An 18,979-nucleotide genomic window follows, 5' to 3' on the forward strand; every position below is an offset into this window, starting at 1 on the left:
AGAAGGGGCCGAACTTAACGTGTGGCGGCGGCTGGGAGAGACCGGGCTCCGCGCGCATATCCCGCTCCTGTCCGGCCGCGGTGACGAAAACGCAGTCCAGCCCTCGGCCCCTGAGAAGGCAGTGCTGGCCCATCACCCCGCCGACGGGGCCCTGCCTGGACGCAGCCGCGACGGGCAGGCGGCGCAGCCCGGTGACTCCTAAGCGCTGTTCCCGCGGAGCCGGGGCCAGTCCGGGGGTCCCTGCAGCCTTTGAAGTCGCAGTCCCTCAACTGCTCTCCACACAACGTGGCTGGACGTATTAGTTGGCCCCATAACTGTTTGAGCCACTGTCGTGCGGAAATCCGCTCCGGGGTCAGAAACGGAGAAGCGCGGCCCCTGCTCTCAGCCCTCAGGTCTGGACGCACCGGGCGAGCCGGCGCCCCGATGCGGCTCCCCCACCGAAGGGTCCCCAGGATTTCCTTGCAGTTCGCATTCGCCAGCAGAACGGAACGTTTGAGGCCGTTCCACAGACCCTCATTACCTACCAGACGCCGCTCAAGCCCGTCAGGGCAGCCTTGGAGCCCCTCCGTTCTTTGGAGGCTGCTCTCCCCTCCAGCTTCCGTCGCAAATTCAGAGCTTCCTTGCTGTGGCTAAAATGCTTTTCGGTCCCTGAGAAGTACCTGCTCTTCCTGTTGGGTCACAGCCCACCTCCAGGTGCTGGCTCTGGACCCTTGTGAGTCGTCTGTTTCCTCTGGACCAGTGTGCTGATGCCGAGGGTTTCCAGGGATTCTAGAACAGGAACTGTGAAAAATGGGGGTGAGCCAGTTCCCGCTGTGGCGCAATGGAAATAAATCCGACTAGTATCCATGAGGATGCGGGTTTGATCCCCGGCCTCGCTCAGTGGGTGGGGGGTCCGGTGTCGCCCTGGCTGTGGTGTAGGCTGGCAGCTGCAGTTCTGATTCGACCCCTGGCCTGGGAACTTGCATATGCAGCCCTGGGCGCAGCCCTAAGAAAAGTAAGTACATTAATAAAATGGGGGTGATTTTACCTCTCTTGGTCATTGTCTAATTAGGAAAAGAAAAATCCATCCTAGATATTTCAAGCAAAAGGAATTTAATACAAGGCGTTGTTTATGGATGTGTTCGGAGGGCCAGAGCAGCTGGGGGGCAGTAAGGACCCCCACAGGCTGGTGACTGAAGGGAGCAGCTGTGGCCCCTAAAGCTGAAGGAGCAAAACTGTTGTCCTGATTCTTGCTGCCAGAGCAGGAGCTGGGAGCTGGGTTTGGCAGTGAGCTCGATGGGTGTGTTGTGCTGTAGTGGAGCTTTCACTGCAGTGGCAGGAAATGGTCAGCCAGCCAGGAAACAAGAACAGTCCAAGAAGTGATAGAGGGTCAGAACGAGAGGGAGGGACAGGATGAGAGTGCCCAGGGAGGCGGCATCAGCCTTTCCTCCTGCCTAGAATTTGCATGTGATATCTGGAGGGCAGCAGCCATTCTGTGACCACGAGGCAACAAGCATGAGGGCAAAAGCCACCACATGAAGGATGATACGAGGAAAGATGCAAAGAGCCCGGGCCTCTCGGGACATCACGGCACCACAGCATGAGACCTAGACCTTCGTCCTCCAGACTTGGTGCTGCTTAAGATGAGGGAAATGCCACACGAGTTGGCTTTTTCTAGCTTCTGAACACGTCTAGCTAAAACACACCAAAATGACAAGGAAGATTAAACTAGGATCCAGAGGAAGCACCTTTCCGGCAGAGGGCACGGCAAGTGCAAAGGCCCTGAGGCAGGAACAAGCTTGAAGATTTGGAGAGCAGAAATGGAATGAGTGCACCTGAAGCTGCAGACCTGGATGAACACAGCGGGGGAGGACTGGGTCACGTGCTTGGGAGCACTGTCCCCCGGGATCTGCCCTGCCCCCGACCTGCCTTCCTGCCCCCAGCCTTACCTTTCAGTCACTTCTCCACACAGGGAGGCAAGAATGCCTTTAAAACAAAGAGGACCCACCTACCGTCAGGCGATGCCTCAGGGATCAGATACCGACCAGGGGACCAACTCTTTCACTGCCTCTGTCACTCCGTTTCCACATCAGGGACAGGGAAGGAGAGATGGGTGGGGAGGGCAGCCTTGTTCCTGCAGACAGCTTACGACGGGGAGGGAGGCGGGGAGGCGCAGCCGGGGTCCGGGGTCCGGGAAGGGCCGGCCGCCCACCACAGGCTGGCAGCATTGCCCTTTCCTCACCCACACCCCCGAGAGGGTCGCCCCACACCCAACCCCGTGTCTGCCCGAGGTCTCAGCTCTGGTTCTCCACCAGCAGCAGCCTGGGGTTTAGAGGTAAAACCCAAGTTACTGCCCACCACCGAACCGAAATGAAACGGTGCAGCAGGGACAGGACGGACTTGGGAGAGTTCCCACCGGGACAAGGGCGGGCAGAAGCCGGCCACTGGGCAACGACGGAGTCGCCGCGGCAGGTGTCTTGGGCGCGCTGCGCGCCCTGCCTGGCCTGCCCCCGGCTCGGCTCTCCAACAGGCCTTCTCATCCCGTTCCTCTAGGGCTACACTTTGGGCAGCTCCTTTCCTGGCTTTTCTCTGAGCAGCCACTCAGGGGCCCATGTTCCCTGCGGCCCCCACTAGCGCCCAGGACAAGGACACAGGGCCCTCTGACGGCCCTGCGGTGCCTGGGCACCAGGGTCTGTCGCTCTCGGCCTTTGGGACTGATTGGCATGCGTCCGGTGCCCACCCCTGTGGGCAGGAACCTTCCTTCTATGTCTCAAGTGTTTGCTGGCCCAGAGCCCCTCCCCGTGGGCTGCGTATTAACTTCTGCCTTTTGTGGGGGAGGGGGTGGCTGGCAGGAGACTAGGAGGCTGGGAAGGGCTGTCTCTGAGTCAGGTGGCTTCAGGGGCTGGGGCTAGTGACACGGTGCCTCTGGCCTCTGGCCCTTCCCAGGGGTCCTGATGAGCCCCTCTGCAGGAGGCTCTGGCAACAGCTTACGTTATCCCGACTCTGCAGCGACCACTCTTAGAGCAGAGGTGGCCTCCGAGGAGGGGGCCTCCCAGGCACAGGAGGCTGGGGTGGGGTCTGACCTGACTGCGTCAGAGCAGTGACCTCACTCCCCCCGGGGGAAATGAACCCCGGACGTGAGCAGCATTTCATCTTGCCTGTTTAAGAGCCCGGGGTGTGGTGCCTCTGGACACCAAAGCTTGGGGCCAGGGGGCTTCTGACCACATGGCCTTGGCCATTGGGACACGGCGTGGCCCCAGAGGCACTCGAGTCAGGAAGAACTGCAGCCTCAGCTCTGGGCTCCATCGTGTGTCCCCAGCGATGCCACCCTGGCCTGCATGCATGCTAGACGCCCCAAGAGAAGGCTTCTGAGGGCACAGCTAAGAGCAGCAGCAGGTGGAACGTGGCAACCTCTTCCTGGTGACCAGCAAGGGGGACCCAGTGCCAGGAGACGACAGTGGCCTCAGAGGGGCCTGCACCTGGGAGAAGGTGTGGCCTGGCCAGCAGGGGGGAACAGGTGTGGGCCATCCCGACATCACCTGCGCCTCCCTCTCAGAGCCTGGCTCCCCCTGCTGCCAGTTAGGTGACAAGGACACGGGAATGCAGAGCTCCTGGCGGGGCAGGGTTGGGGGAGGCTGCCCCACCCACCTCCCTCACACCTGCAGGCTCCCCACCTGCTGAGCTTCGGGCTCCTCATCAGTAAAAGCGGGGCCACCAGGCCGATTGCTGTGGGGGTGGAGAGCACCCCCGCCCTTCCACAAGGAGTCCTGGAGCCAAAGTGGGTCACACCTTTTATTGAAATGTATGTCATGCAATCCGTCTGGAGACCGGCCGTGGCCCAGACGCCACCTGGAGCACGTCCTGAGTAGGAAAGGCACATGAGTTACCGCCCGTCCGAACAGGGCGAGAGAGAGGCCCACAGCCAGGCGTGGCAGGAGGGCCGTCCGCTGGGAGGGGCCTGGTGGGTCTCCCTGCCAGTGGCCACGTGACCTGCCTCCTGAGCAAGGGTTCCCGAAAAGACATATCCCGGGACAGGCAGGGGGAGGCTGGGACCTCAGACAGTCAGGGTAGCACCGGGGACTGGCCAGCCGCAATGGGATCGGGCGTGCTGGTGGGGTGGGCTGGGGGCTCCAGGGCCCGGGTCTGTGGCAGACCCTGGCCCGGCCTGGGAGAGGAGGCCGAGGGCTGTGGCGGAGCCGCCGCTTTAACGCACCTGCAGCCACTGGGGAGAAGCGGGCCCCGGGCCAAGGGCTGCAGGGCCCTCGAGACGCCGCACACCCCTCGTTCCAGTACTGGGTTTGTGCATGTGCGGCCAGGTGTAGAGAGTCACTTGCTGTCAGAACACAGGTGCAGGCTGGGACACGGCAGGGTCCCCCTGGTACCACCTGGCCCTCTGCTCCTCAGTGCACTGCTTGCCCTGGGGTGCCCTGTGCCACCACAACAGGACTCCCTCCATGGGTTACTGCCTCCTGGATTGGGTCACCTTGTCCCCAAGGCTGCAGAGGGACGAGCACCAGCTCGCTGAGCTAAGGGAGACAAGTTTTCATGACAGTCTGTGCTTGAACTTGGGGGTAGGGGTGGAACTGTACCAGGAAGGGGACGCCCCCAGCCGAGCCCACCTCCTGCCAAAAGGCTCCCCCAAGAGCCCTCTACAGTGGGATGGGGGGGCGGGGGGCTGGGAGGGGAGGAGGTGAGGACAGTGCCTCTGGGGCCGCCAGCCCTTCAGGCAGGGCAGACAGATGCTGCTGCCGCGTGGTGAGAATGTGTCTGTGCGGGTGTCAGGGGCGAGGTGAGGGCCTGGGTGGAGCAGACCAGTGAGGGGCAGAGTCACGCATCAGGTGTGGCGGAGTCGCAGGGACGAGCAGCCCAGACAGCCAGAGGCCTGGAGGGGCCTCGTCACGTTCACTCGGGTCTCAGCCCACAGGGGACCAGGCATGGATTCCGCCCTTGTGGGGACCAGGGACCAGGAGGTCAGTACCCTGAGCCCTAACCAACCCCCCAAGGAAGCCCCCACAGAACAAAGGGCCATTCCCAGGAGGCTGCTGTGGGGGGGGGGGGACTCCTGACAGGCCACGAGCTCGCAGCAAAGCAAAGACGCCCTGGTGTCCGGCGGCCGCAAAGGAAACCCCTCTGCAGATCTGTGTCTTCCTCGGAGCGAGGCTGGTTCCCGGGGGGCAGCTTCCTCCCGCCCGCTCTGGCTGCCAAGGGTCCTCTCTCAGAAAGCTCACCCACAGGACAGCAGGGAGGCCCGTGAGGGGGTGGGGACGCCCGCGATGCCCAGGCTGGAAGGGGGGGCGGCCACAGGTGGGGCCTGGTTCCCGCGGAGCTGACAAAAGGGGGTGTGAGGAGTTAGGACACCTCCTAGCTCAGCCTCCCCGCCAGAGCACAGCTCTGCACTCTGTGTCCTGCGTGTGTGTGCGCGTGTCCAGCCGTTTCCGGCCTCTCTCCGCAGGGAGGGCTGTCCCCGGCTTCCCGCACCAGGCACAGTCGGAGAAGGGGCAGCACGGGGGTGGCCACACCTGGCATGATGCCCCCAGAAGTTGGCACATAAGGTTCCTTGTTGCTCCCTCGGTCGGGGGCATCCCCCTCGTCTGCACAAAGGACCCTGACCGGGCAGGTCGGCAGGACCCAAATCAGCCGCCGTGCCCATCCATCCCAGAGTGGGGAGCAGACCGGCCCGAGAGACGACCCGTCTGCGTCCCAGTCCCGCCCGCAGGCCCTGGCTGGCCAGGGGGCCTTCTGAGGAGCAGGCCAGTGCCTGCAGGGCAGGAGCGACTGGGACCTCCCTTCCACCACGGCGGCTGGACCACTGCCCGTCCTCAGCCAGCCGCCTCCGGGGGCCACGAGCGTCCTTACAAAAATAACTCTGAGTCTGTCCCCCGCGGGGACCAGGATTCCTGAGAGCACGGGGAGGCCGGGAGGGGGCTGGCGGGAAGGTCTGGCGGGTGGGCTCCCGCCTGCGGGCCGGGGCTACGGCTGCAGGCGCTCCAGGTACTGCGGCAGGGGGTTCTCCTTGACGTACTTCTGGATGTACCAGCACGTGAGATGGGCCTTCAGGTCCTCCTCCACCACGAAGTCCAGAGCGGCCTGGCAGCCAGGCAGAGAGAAGAGCCGTCAGAGCCCCGGGGGCCCGGCCCTGCCCCCCGGCCTGCCCTGCACCTGTTCTCCCGGGGCTGCCGTCCCACCCCCGTGACAGTCGGGAAGCGAGGGAGAGAGCTCCGGTACATTGCGGGGAAGGAGGGAGAGGGTGGGATCGGCCCTGGGAGAAGGCCCGCCGCCAGGGCTGCCTCCCCACAGGCCGGGTGCCCGCCGAAACTCCCCTCCACTCGTCGCTTCCTCCTGGAAGCGTCCCCGTCGGCTGGGTCAGAGCGCCGGGGCGCCCATGGTCCCCAGCAGAGGTCACTCAGTTTTCACAATGGATCCTAAGGCCAGCAGTTGCGGGGGCAGGGGGCACACACTGGTGCTTAATTAACATTTGCTGAACCAGTGGAGGACAGCCTGGGGGGGGCGGCGGGCCTGAGGAAACAGACGCTGCCTGGCTGAGCGCAGACTCGGTGCCTGGCTGCCTGGCTGGTCTCTGGCCGTCCGGGCCTCCGGAGGCCTGTCTGTACTCGCTGCCCGCCCCCGACCCCCGGGCTTCAACCTGAGACCCTTTAGTGACAGGATTCCAGTCCCTTCTCCCACTCTGCAGATAAAGGGGGGGCCACAGGTAAGCATCGCCACGTCATGGGCAGACCCCCCCCACCCAGGTAGTAACGGTTGGGGTTCCTCACCAGTAACACGGATGGCCCCACAAACCAGCTCACAGCCGCTCCTGGGAGATACTCGCCCCTGCAGGCGAGCGGGCAGTGGAGGTGGGGGAGCAGGAGACAGAGGGGCCTGTGCTTTCGGGGAAACTTGAGCCCACTCTCCGCTCCAGGCTCCACCCCCGTGTTAAGCCCAAACCGTAACAGCCTGGGGTCAGCGGCGCTCTGGGGACGCAGGGGGCACCAGCCGATTCACCAGAGTGTCCACTGAGCACTAACGACCTGCTGGATGCTGGGCCCAGCCAGCCAGCTCCCGACACGCAGCAGGTGTCGGTGGCCCTGGAGGCCTCGGCCCAGGACCAGCCGCCAGCCTGAGAGGTGCTGGGAGTGGGCAACAGCTGCAGCCCGTGTAAAGAGGCCGGGCCGCCGGGGCGGGTCTCCTCCGTGGGGGGAGCAGCTCCCCTCCCACGCCCCTACCTTGGCGAGGTGCTTGGCGATGCCGCGGCCGCGGTAGGCGTCGGGGACCTCTGTGTGCTGCAGGTCCACGATCCGCTTGCCCACGTACTCGTAGAGCAGCACCGCCCGGTCGTGACAGCCTGCGGGTAGGGTGGGCAGGTGAGGCTGGACCCGAGCATGGAGCTGGATCTGGAATAACCCCTCTGTGCCTCGTTTCCTTGTCCCCGAGCATGGGCACAACACGACACTTCTCAACAGAGTGTCTGGACCGCTAAAACGTCATTTCCGTAACATGCTTAGAACAGCCCCCTCGAACGCACGGGGGCCCCAGGAGGGCTTTGCTGCGGTGGCCGGGCTCAGCGTCCCAGGCCCCCAGCCCCCGCATCCCCACCCGAGCACCCAAGCCCAGTGCTGTGTGTAGAGCAGGGCTCAGCAAGTCCCCGGCCGAGCCAGAGCCTGAAGGGACAAGCGAGCAGGCCAAGAGACCCCAGGGAAGGCCAGAGGGAGTGGCAGCCGCGTCCACACGAAAGCAACACAAGGCGCGGGGGGCGGGAACCAGCCAGCCTTCCCACCGTCTCGGGCCTGGGCCTCGCCAGCCCCACGGCTGCTCCAGCTCCTCCAAGCTTAGTGTCCAGCTCCCCACCGCCTGTGCACATCCGACCACGCACACCCCTTCACCCATCCAGCCTCCGCCTGCCCATCTACCTGCCCAGCCTCCACCTGTTCTGCCCAGCAAATGCTCACTGAGCCGCAGGCACTGTTTGTGGCGACAAACAAGGCAGAGCACGGGCCTGCCCTCATGGGACCGGTCAGAGGGCCAGGCAAGAAAAGCGAGGTACCGTGTGGCAGAGCACAGGTGTGTGTGCATGTGCACGTGCCAGGCGGAGAGGTGTGGGGGGGTGATGCTTGGGGGAACAGCCAGCGCAGAGGCTCTGAGGCAGGAGTGGGCGAGGGGAGGGCGGAGGAGGGGGGCTGGGAGGAGATGGGGGAGGCTCTTCGGGGGAGAGGGGCTGAGAGAGGGGAGGGGGGTCCTTGGCAGAGGCGGGGCGGGTGTAACTTCATGCTGTGAGGAGAACATGCTGGGGGCGGGAGCAGGCGGACCAGCGCCGCGCTGGCCCAGGTAAGGATCCGGGGGCACTGCCGAGTGAGAAGAGCTCAGAGGCAGGTGATGTTCTGAAGGGGGAGCTGGCAGGACGGGCTGACGGCGCCGACGTGGTGCCGCGGGAGTTGATGAGGACGGCTCCGCGGGTTATCCTCTCAGGGAGGCGCGAGCGAATGAGGGGAAAAACCAAGCTGGGTGGGGAGTCGGCCATTTAGCCAAGGGAGTCGGGGAGACCCTCCCCGGGGAGAACTCCTGAGCTTAGGGAAGAGCAGGGGAGGGGTGGGCAGAGGGCACGGCCAGTGCAAAGGCCCTGAGGTCAACACACAATCCACTGGCCCTGAAAGAAAACACCCCATTAAGGCCAAGCATCTTTCTCTGACTTTCACGCCGTGTCTTTTCGCTCCTTCGTGCATCCCAAGAGGACTGACGGGCGAGAGCTACCGAGGAGCGGTCCTGGGTGTCACAGAGGGTCAGACCCTGTTCCAGGGTCCAGCTTTCTGGATTGCCCCAAAGCTCAGGAGTGAGGCTCCAATGCAAGGCCCCACTTCCAGATGGAGAACTGAGATCTGGGGAGCCAAGTCCACCATGAGGCTGGACCCCGCTGCCTCTGCCCAGGCATCTCCCACTGCCTGGAAGGCCCTTCCCCTTCTCAGGCCCAACTGACGGGCCCCCAGCACCCCTCCTCGTGGCTGGACCTCTGCACTGCCAGATGTGCCTGCCACCCTGACCGGGCCCACCCGTGGCTCCACTGCTGCCTGCCTGCCTGCCCAGGACCGGAGAGCAGAGATGGGGCCTGACCCAGGCACCGGGCACTGAGAAGCCGCCTGCCCACTCTGGCCACTTTATTACCCAGAACCCTTCAGGGCCCTGCATTGGGTCGGGCAGGCTCTCCAGCAAAGAAAACGAAGAACGCTCTCTCGCTCCCTCGAGGAGGGAGACTGACAGGTCACATCGTTTTAAACAACACAGGATTCAAAGGTAATAAACTGGCAAACACAAGAGCAAGGAAGGGGGTGGGGAGGCAGGATGTCCAGGGAGGGGCAAGAGCCAAAGGGGTGCGGGGGGGGGGCGTCCAGGGGAGAAGGGCACGTGCAAAGGCCCTGAGGCAGCGAGGCTGCGGCAGGGCGGGGCGGCGGGCAGGAGAGCGCAGACCTCAGCTCTGCACTCTGGCCGCCTGCAGAGAGGGGTGGGGGCCCTTGTCCGCAGCCTGCTCCCTCTCCTCGGGGCCATGGCACCATTGCTGCTTCGGGATTCCTGGAATGGCTACTGGGCCGCAGACCCCAGGCGGCCTGGGGGATTCTCGGCTTCGCCCACCCCGCCAGCTCCTGGTGGTTACATGAGTGGGGTGCCCGCCCCGTCCCCACGCCCAGCCCAAGGCAGACACCCAAGACATCTCTGCACCACAAACACCTGCCATCCGCTCTGCCAGATGCACCACGGGAGCTGGAGGCTGGCTGGTGGCTCCTGTAGCCCGGCCCCTCCCCAGGCCTGGCCCTGTGCCCTCGGGGGACCAGGACCGGGACAGCTGCAGCCCGGCCCTGTCCACACACTAATCCCCCCAAGAACCTCAGGAACGGGGAGGCTCCTTCCAGCCCAGTCCATGGACGGGGAAGCTGAGGCTGAGAGAGGGTCACGCGGCCCAGCGTGTGGGGAGCTGGCTGGGGACGCGCGGGGCTCCTTAGGGGCCACTGGCTGAAAGCAGAACAGGAGGGCATTGGGGGCTGGGTACCAGCAGGTCAGCCCTCATCCCGGGCGCCCCGCCGTCCTGTCAGCAGCATCTGGGCCCAGGGACGCCACTCTCGGCACCAGGGCAGAGCCCAGGCACGGCCTGGCTGGACCCCAGGCCCCACTCTGGGCGGGGTCAGTACTTGCCGCTTTGGGGCCACAGGGGCAAAAGGCAGGCCAGTCCACTCTCCGCCAGGTGACCTCAGACCCTGCCTGTCCTAGGACAACTGTGCTTCCCTCCTGGGCCTGAGAATCGCATCAGGTCACGGGCTGTGGCTGATGCTGAGAAGAGGGCGGCGACCTGGCTGATGAGGGGCTTTTTTCTGGTCGCCTCCCTTGTGCCCCTCGCTGGCCCCAGCCCAGGATCAGAGGCCCCAGGAAGTGACCAGAAGTGGTCACTGAGAGGGGGGGTCTTCCCTGGCCAGCGGGGGACAGCAGCGGCGGGTCCACGTGGGAGATGGGGGGCTGCGCAGAGGGCGCTCCTGACGCCGTATCTGCTCTGCCTGCACCAGCCTGAGAGTAAGGCTGGCAGGTCAGAGCGTCTGTTGAACAGGTGAGGGGACCCAGACAGGGGCCACGCCGGAACCCGGGTCTCCTGCGCCCTCTGGGAGCTGAGGCAGCCAAACGAGGGCACATGTGTGGGGCAGGAGGCCCCCAGCTGGCTTTGCTGGGCCTCCCCACCTGAGAGCCCGGTTTGGGGATGAGCCGCAGGCTGGTGGCTCAGAGCTGGGAAGCCTGAGAGGCAGACACGGGGGCTGCTTAGGAAAGCCCACCCACAGGCCCGGCTGGTCGGCTCCCCACACCAGGCACCCCCGCCGTCCCTGCCCAGGGACCTGCTCCAGTGCAGCCCAGGACGCTAAGGGCACGGGGTTCCCTGGGGGCTCACGCAGGGGTCTCCTGCCCCAGAACTGGGATCTGAGCACAGGAGGCCTGCAGACACTTTCAGGGCACAGGGGTGCTGGGGAGGACGTAGGAGACTCTGGGTTCTAGGACCCCCCCAAAGGGCCCCTCTCCTCAGGGCAGGTGGGACACTCAGCCCTGGCTGAGACGGGGAAGGGAAGGCCTAGGAGGCGAGGGGCTGGCTCTGGCTCAGCGGCTTGGCTTCCCACCCGTGGAGTGGAGACACACAGGCCGGCGTTTCAGACCCTGGGTCTGAGGCCAGGCAGCCTGAGCACCAGCGCTCTGGCACCCTGCTCGCCAGCCAGACGTGCCCACACTTCCTGCGCACGGCCCAGGAGCCACAGGCCCAGACTGGGGCGGCGGCTGCCTCCCTGCTGGGGTCCTGCCCAGGATGTGCCACCCTCCCTCCGCTCAGCAGCTTCCCAGGCGCCCACCTCACCTGGGGTCTAAGCCCAGGCCTCACGATGCCTTCCAGGCCCCGCACCACCGTCCCCAAGACCTCTTGGTGTCATCTCTCCTTTCCTTGCCTCCGCTCCCAGTGGGCACCAGCCACCCAGGGCTTCAACTTGCTGCCCCTTCCTGCCTGGGACAGCGGCGCCCTCAGACTGGCTTCTGAACGGCAGCCTGCCCTGCCACGCCAGCCCTGGCCCGAGGGCGCCAGGACACTCTACACTCTATTTCTGGTCCACTGCCCCTCGAGACGGCCAGTCCCACGAGCTGCTGGCACCGAGAACCACCTCTGGCACTGGGTAGGCACACAACAGGCCCTTGTGGAAGGAGTCCTAGTTCTTCCACCTCTAAGCTGAACAACCCGGGCCGTCCGTCACGTTCCCTGCCTCAGTCTCCTCCTCTGCAAAGTGGGCAGAGCCCGTCCCCGACCCCACCCAGCAACGCCTGGGGCCTTCCTGGAACCCGAGGCCTTAACGCACACAGCTGCTCAAACCTCTTCACGCCCCAGAACCAGAGCCAGCTTGAGGCTCATCAGCCTTGCTCTGCCCGGGGATGGCGGGGCCGAGGCTTCCACCCGGAACCCCAGGATGGCCCTGCCTCAGCTGGGCACTGAGAGCTGGCCTCCAGGGCCTGCCTGACCCAGGGCAGCCTGCTCCCCTTCTCAGCTGAGGTGGGGGCGGGGGAGGGGAGGCTCAGACGACCCGTCTCCTGCCCTCTGCCCCCCACAGACACACCCAGACCAGGTTGCACCTGGCTGCACCGCCCCACCTTGCAGGCTGGAGAGGAGCTGCTCCTGGGCTTGGCTGGGGAGCCCAGTCCACTTTATCGTTAGCCAGCTGGGCAGCAGGCTCTGGAAGGGGGCGAGTTTAGAAAGATGGCTGGGCACGTCCAGCTCTGACCACAGCCAGTTCTGGAGGCGCTTCCTCCGGCTCTACTCATGTGGAAAACAAAGAAGGAAAACCCCAAACATCCCCTTCTTCTTCTGTCTCGGGGGGTGTGCAAGGCCCCCTGAGCCCCCCGAGGGAATCACAGGCCCCTCTGGAGCCTCAGAAAAGAGGATCTGAAAGGCCACGAGGCCCCTCTGCACAAGGGTAGCTAGGGCCCTGAGTGTCATGACCCGCTGGGCCACCGTCAGCGCCAGGGGTGGAAGGACTTGCCGGCCCGTGGCCTGGCACTGGTGACGCTGGGCACGTCACTCCTTCCCTGTTGCCCCAGCCCGGGTTTACTCTGAATGTGGGCAGGGGGTGCCAACATCATACGGATGTTCTAACAGAGGTGTGCGGGGCCTGGCTCAGGGCACAGCTCAGCCCAAACAGGGGTCTGAGCAGCGGCTCTGCTCCAGGGCCCAGACCCTGTCCACAGGCAGGTGGGAAGAGCCCAGGTTCAGGAGTCAGACCAGCGGGGCCCCTGTCCCCGCTCTGCCTCAGTCCATGGCCTGGCATCAGGAAGCCTCTCCCTTCTTTTCTCAGAAATGGGTACAGCGGCCTGGAAGAGCCCTTTCAGCTTGAACACTGCCACGCACAGGGGGCCTGGCTTGGAGGGGAAAAAAGTCGTTAAAGCAGAAGGGGGTTCAGCCCTCCATTTTATCTTTCTACTTTCCATCCCCAAACCTCTTGGGCAGAGGGCCTGTGAGCTAGTAGGAGATGGAAGCGTTCTTTACAGGAAACGAAGATTTTTGCTTTCTGGTTTAAAAAACAATGACCAGCCTGTGTTTACCTGCACTTACTCTGTGCCGCCAGGCACTGTTCTGAGCCTTCCTCCTACTGTGGCATCTCATCCTTAAAATCAGCCAGTAGTTGTGCCCTGGTGTTATTCCCACTGTAGACATGGAGACGCTGGGGCGCACAGAGATGAGGCAACTTGGCCAAAGTCTCAGAGCCGCTGGGGTCTGATGGCGACATCGCCCCCCTGCCTCCCTCCAGGGCAGAAGCCCCGCTGTCCGCCTCGGGTGCGCCCAGCGGATTCTTTCAACCCCCTCGGTGCAGAAAAGCTAAGGTTCCCAGGGGCAGCCAGCAGCCACTTAACACGGGGGAAGGGGAAGGTCGCGGCCCACCCGCTCCCAGGACCCAGGCAGCAGCCCGGAAAAGAGCCGGGCGGAGCAGGTGCGGGGTTCCCGGCGCCTGCCTCCGCCTCCCCGGAGCCCTGCCCGCCCCGGTTGCCCCGCGTGGGCGCGCCTCTCCCGGTAGCCCGCCCCCGCCAAGCCCAGGAGTGCGTCCCCGGCTTCGCAGCGCGCGCCGCGGTCGCGCGCGCAGACAAAAGGCGGGGCGGCGGGCCCCGCGTTACCGTTGAGCCTGACGGTGAACTGGCGGCGACGACGGTCGTGCTCCACGCGGATGGGGCAGCCCTGCTCCGGCGCGCCCGGCGGCACGGCGGCGGGCGACTGCGCCATGGGCGCTCGGACCCGGGCCGGGGGCGCGCGGCGGGCCGGGGAGCGCAGCGGGGCCGGGGGCCGGCTCTGCAGGAGGCGCGCGCGGACCCGCACCGGGAGGCCGACCGCAGGCGGCGGCTCAGAAACTGACACTCGGCGGCGGCGGCGGCGGCGGCGGCGGCGGCAGCAACAAAAAGGGGGGAGCAGGAAATCAGCTGTGCGGTCACGTGCGGCGCGCGGCCAGTGGGCGCGCGGCCGCTCTGTTTTGATACATTCCGTTCGGCTCTTAAAGGCGCCGCGCGGCTCCCAGCCTCGCGCCTGGGCCCTCGGGCCTCTAGCGTCCGGGCCGCTTGAGACGGGGCCGCCGCCCCGCCACCCCCCAGCCCCGCGGCCGCTTCTCAAAAAGGTGTGAAGACCTACCGGGCAGTTCCCGCCGATCCCCTCGCAGCCACCGCTTATTAAGCGCTTGCTGTGTGCCCGAGCGCAGCCAAGCCCCGGAAGCTGCAGGAAGCGCTCCTTGGAGACTCGCCGAGACCCTGGGAAGTAGGTGCGCCTGACTGCCTTTCACCGAGAGGACAGTAGCCCGGGGCAGTGAGAGACCTGCGAGGGTCACACCACGCTGCGTCGGGATTACTCCCGGAACTATCGCTCGGGGTCGGGTGAAATGTCATCTCTCCGCCAGGGACGGAGTGAGGGAAGCGCCTCGAGCTCCCCGGATCCACTCGCAGAGGGGGAAATTGAGTCCCGAGAGCGCGAGGTTCTTGCGAGAGGTGGGAGCCCAGGCTTCTTTTCTGAAAGGAGTTTTGGCCCCCTCTCCACTTGTCACACCAAAAGCTGCCCCCGGAGTCGCATGACTCCAGGTGACTTTTTACTAGTCTGTTAATGCAGGTGCAAGCATGACGTCACTGCCTGGTGACCACCGCCTACCTCCAGATAAGTAACACTGCGTTCTCCTTTCCCGTCAGTACCCCACCCCTTGAGCTAACCACTCTCCTTCTCTAATTTGCTTTTCCTGGAACCTCGTGTGAAAAGCAGATAGAGGAGTTCCCTGGTGGCACAGGGGCTTAAGGATCGAGCGTTGTCACTGCAGCGGCTCAAGTTGCTGCTGTGGAGAGTTTCAGTCCCTGACTTGGGAACTTCTGTATGCAGTGGGCGCAGCAAATAAATCAGTAAATAAATACTCCAGCAGATGCAGTGTGTGCTTTCAGGGTCCAGTTTCTTTTGTTGAACATTTTCTCTGTGAGATTAACTCACGCTGTTGGGAGACGTTGTTGGGAGTATCTTTTCCATCACAGAATCATATTCCATTGTGTGCATATTCCACGATTTATTTACATTTTGGGCAGAACCCGGGGCATGTGGAAGTTCCTGGGCCAGGGCTCAAACCCATGCCACAGTAGTGGCAATGCTGGATCCTTAACCTGCTTTGCAGCTTGGAAACGTCCTCCATCGTTTGTTTATCTGGCCACTGTTGATGGGCATTTGGGTGGTTTTTGGATTCTGACTGTTAGGAGTAAAACTTTGGTGGACATTCGTGAACATGCGTCTGCGAGGCTGCCTTGTACCAGTGAGTTTTATGAGGCGTTGCCAGACCTTTCTCCGAAGAGCTTGGTCCGTTTTCCACTCCTGCCAACAGTTTTGAGAGTTATTCTTGGGGTCATCAGTCTTTTTGATTTTAGCTCCCCTGACGGTTATGAGGTGGTCGCGCTCTGGCTTTAACTTGCCTTTGCCTGAAGGCTGATGGCGTTGAACCTTGTGTGTCCCCTCCTTGACTGTTTCGTTATCTAGTTTTGCGAAGTGCCTGTGTAAGTATTTTGCCTGTTCATTTTTTTTATTGCCGTTCTTCTTATTGTTTGGTTTTGAGTCCTTCGTTTGGACATATTTCTGGAGAATATACTAGCCTAGCAGATTTTTTTTAAAAAAACAAGTGTGTTTGGGAGGTCCCATCGTGGCGCAGTGGTTAATGAATCCGACTAGGAACCGGGATGTTGCAGGTTCGATCCCTGGCCTTGCTCAGTGGGTTAAGGATCCGGCATTGCTGTGAGCTGTGGTGTGGGTCGCAGACACGGCTCAGATCCCACGTGGCTGTGGCTGTGGCTGTGGTGTAGGCCAGCGGCTATAGCTCCGATTCCACTCCTAGCCTGGGAAACTCCATATGCCGTGGGAGCCGCCCTAGAAATGGCAAATAAATTAATTAATTAAAACAAACAAACAAACAAACAAAAACCAGGTGTGTTTGGAAACCAAACAAGACTGAGGAGTGAGCCATCATACACAGGAGACAGGGCGGGCTCCTGGGCTCAGAAGGGGTCTTGCGGAGCTGAGTCAGGGCTGGCTGCAACCTTGAGCAAGATGTCACCTGGCGTGTGTGTCTCAGGTGACTTCTGTCTTTCCAAGGAACCTAAGTGGTGTGGGGAGCCAGAACAAGTTTCTGGAAACTGGCCGTGCTGTTTCCCACACTGGGCCTTTGCAACGTGCTGTTGCTGAAACATCCCCTCCCCTGAAAAGCCCTCGTGGAAGCTCCCAGCCAGCCTGGGTCCAGGGGAGACACCTGGAAGGGCCAAGTGCAGGCCAGGTCAGCATAAGAGCCCAGGATCCTCCCTGGTGAGGACTCCCTTCTTGCACTCCTACTTTTAAATGTCTGTTAGCTGTAGTTCCTGTTGTGGCGCAGTGGTTAACGACTCCGACTAGGAACCATGAGGTTGTGGGTTCGATCCCTGGCCTCGCTCAGTGGGTTGAGGATCTGGCGTTGCTGTGGCTATGGCGTAGGCTGGTGGCTAAAGCTCCAATTAGACCCCTAGCCTGGGGACCTCCATGTGCCACGGGAGCAGCCCAAGAAAAGGCAAAAAGACTAAATAAATAAATAAATAAATGTCTGTTAGCTTGTGGGGTCTTTAACCCTTGCAGAAATCCCTTGTGGAACCAGGCAGTGGATCAGTCAAAGAATAAAGGAAACAATCAGTCTCTACAGCGTGGAAAGGACCTCCTGCTCTGTCCTTGGGCCCCAAAGCGCACGGGTCCCAGAGGTGACCCCCAAGGCAGACAGCAGAGCTGTCTGGGGGATGGGCCCTGAGAGCCTGGTGGGGCCACAGGGAGACTGGGCCACGTGTCCATCGAGTGTCATTTATTCAGCCGTTAATTCACTTAGCAATTATTTAGTAAGCACCTACTGTATGCCTCTCACTATTTTAGGGGGCACGCAGTGAACAAACAGACCAAACTCCTTGCCCTTCGGGAGCAGATATTCTAGGGAGGGCGAGACACTCGGGCAGGAAGTGAGTGAATGCGGGCGCTCAGGGAGGTCGGGGCCCAGAGACGCAGAGGGAGGGGCCCGTGCTTTAGGAGTCTCAGACCTCAGCTGACAGAGGGCAGCTCTTTTACTGAAAGACTTGAAGGAGCTGAGGGAGTGAGTCAGCGGCTGTCAGGAGCGCAGGCCGGAGCGAACAGCCAGTGCAAAGGCCCTGGGGTGGGTTTAGAGACCTGAGGTCACATGGGGTCTTCAGCTTTTATGCTGAGCAGGAGGGGCCGTGGGAGGGTTTGAGGAGATCAGGGATCTTAGGTTTTCTTCTTTGTTTTTTGATATGAGAAATTTTCAAGTGTGTATGTAAGTAGAATTCTAAAATGAAGGCCAGGAGTTCCCATCGTGGCGCAGTGGTTAAGGAATCCGACTAGGAACCATGAGGTCGCGGGTTCAATCCCTGCCCTTGCTCAGTGGGTTAACGATCCAGCGTTTCCGTGAGCTGTGGTGTAGGTTGCAGACTCAGCTCGGATCCAGCATTGCTGTGGCTCTGGCGAAGGCCGGGGACTGCAGCTCCAATTCGACCCCTAGCCTGGGAACCTCCATATGCCGCAGGAGCGGCCCAAAGAAATAGCAAAAAAGACAAAAAAATAAATAAATAAAATAAAATAAAATGAAGGCCAGCTTATCCTTCATGGCTGAGGTTTTCGTTTCTGTGCTTTTTTCCTTTTATTTTAAAAAAAGTAGGCGCTCCTGTCATGGCTCAGTGGTAAGGAACCCACCTAGTATCCGTGAGGAGGAGGGTTCGATCCCTGGCCTTGCTCAGTGGGTTAAGACTCCAGTGTTGCCGTGAGCTGTGGTGTAGGCCGCAGACGCCCCAGGGATCTGTGGTGTAGGCCATGATTCGACCCCTGGTCTGGGAACCTCCATATTTTGCAAGTGTGGCCCTAAACAGCCAAAAAGAAAGAAAGAAAGAAAGAATCCTAAAAGCCAGGCTCAGTGGCCGCAGGTGCCCCACCCGCCACCCCGGGGGAGGGGGACTGAGGCTGGGGGAGGGGAAGCGGCTCCCAGGGAGGGCCGGTGGCGACAGCCTGGCTTCTCATAGCCCCAAGCCCTGCAGCCCTGGTTTCCTGTCTGTGAAAGGAGATAAGGGGTCTGGGTCTGGATTGAGTGTCTGAGCCGCCCTGGGCCTCCCTGTGTGGGTGGCGGGTGGGGCGCCTGTGCTGTCACCAGCCCACGTCCAGCCCAGGGAGCCCCACCCCTCCCCCGTCTGCACCCCAGTGGAGGGGGGGCACCTCTGTTTTCCTTCTAAGGCCTCAGCTGTGCCCACTGAAGTTGTCAGAAGAATATCAAGGAGGGGAGCCCCTCAGACCCCGCCTCAGAGGTGACGCCCCTCGATGCCAGGCCCGCCCGCACTCTGTCCTCCCTGCCCTCACTCTCGCTGGGCAGTGTTTATCGAGCACCTGCTCTGCTCTAGAAGGAGGCATCGAAACTCTCCACATGAGCGCTTTCCACACAGGAGGTGTTTTTCCCATCAAAAGTGAGGTCATATTGGGAGTTACCCGGTGGTCGAATGGTCAGGATTCTGTGCTTTCACCACTGCGGCCTGGGGTCCATCCCCCGTCTGGGAAATGAGATTCCGCATCAAACCAAAGAAGAAAAGAAGTGAAATCATATTCACTGTTTTGTAGGCTTCTTTTTCTTCTTCTTTTTTCTTTTTTTTTTTTGTCTTTTTAGGGCCTCACCTGTGGCATATGGAGGGTCCCAGGCTAGGGGTCGAATCAGAGCTGTAGCCGCCGGCCTCTACCACAGCCACAGCCACGCCAGATCCGAGCCGCGTCTGGGACCTGCACCACAGCTCACGGCGACGTCGGATCCTTAACCCGCTGATCGAGGACAGAGGTTTGATTCGTTTCTGCTGCGCCACAACGGGAACTCCTCTTCCCCTTTTTTAAGCCCAGAGCTAATCCTCTGACTCAGCAGTGAGCGCTGAGCCCTGTTGATGCCAGCACGTG

The 18,979-nt window shown here is 62.3% G+C and overlaps 1 protein-coding gene across 2 annotated transcripts; it reads right to left on the reverse strand.

Moving 5' to 3' along the window:
• Positions 1-3,758: 3,758 nt before the first annotated feature.
• NATD1 (N-acetyltransferase domain containing 1) lies at positions 3,759-13,877 on the reverse strand. Of its 2 annotated transcripts, XR_014822044.1 has the most exons (4): positions 13,642-13,877; positions 7,203-7,321; positions 5,747-6,066; positions 3,759-5,698 (listed from the first exon to the last, which is right to left on the reverse strand). XR_014822044.1 is itself a non-coding variant. In XM_021068053.2 (3 exons), exons 1-3 carry the CDS (start codon positions 13,745-13,747, stop codon positions 5,950-5,952), a joined length of 342 nt encoding a protein of 113 aa, XP_020923712.1. In that variant the 5' UTR covers positions 13,748-13,877; the 3' UTR covers positions 3,759-5,949. The 2 variants fall into 2 exon arrangements, 1 of the variants encoding a protein (XP_020923712.1); XM_021068053.2 differs by having other exon boundaries at positions 3,759-6,066.
• Between the last annotated feature and the right edge of the window lie 5,102 nt (positions 13,878-18,979).

Source organism: Sus scrofa, chromosome 12 (genome assembly GCF_054392235.1).
Source record: "Sus scrofa isolate SSC_HxYL_T2T_F1_AM1 chromosome 12, Sscrofa_HxYL_maternal_Yorkshire_Landrace_v2.0, whole genome shotgun sequence".
NCBI classification, from domain to species: domain Eukaryota; kingdom Metazoa; phylum Chordata; class Mammalia; order Artiodactyla; family Suidae; genus Sus; species Sus scrofa.

Bases quoted from the DNA above. Each gene is read 5' to 3' on its own strand.
- NATD1 (XM_021068053.2), bottom strand. From the start codon at position 13,747: ATGGCGCAGTCGCCCGCCGCCGTGCCGCCGGGCGCGCCGGAGCAGGGC. The intron at 7,322-13,641 runs GTAACGCGGGGC...CCCTACCCGCAG, and splicing joins GTTCACCGTCAGGCTCAACG to GCTGTCACGACCGGGCGGTG. The intron at 6,067-7,202 runs GTAGGGGCGTGG...CCTGGCTGCCAG, and splicing joins TCGCCAAGCACCTCGCCAAG to GCCGCTCTGGACTTCGTGGT.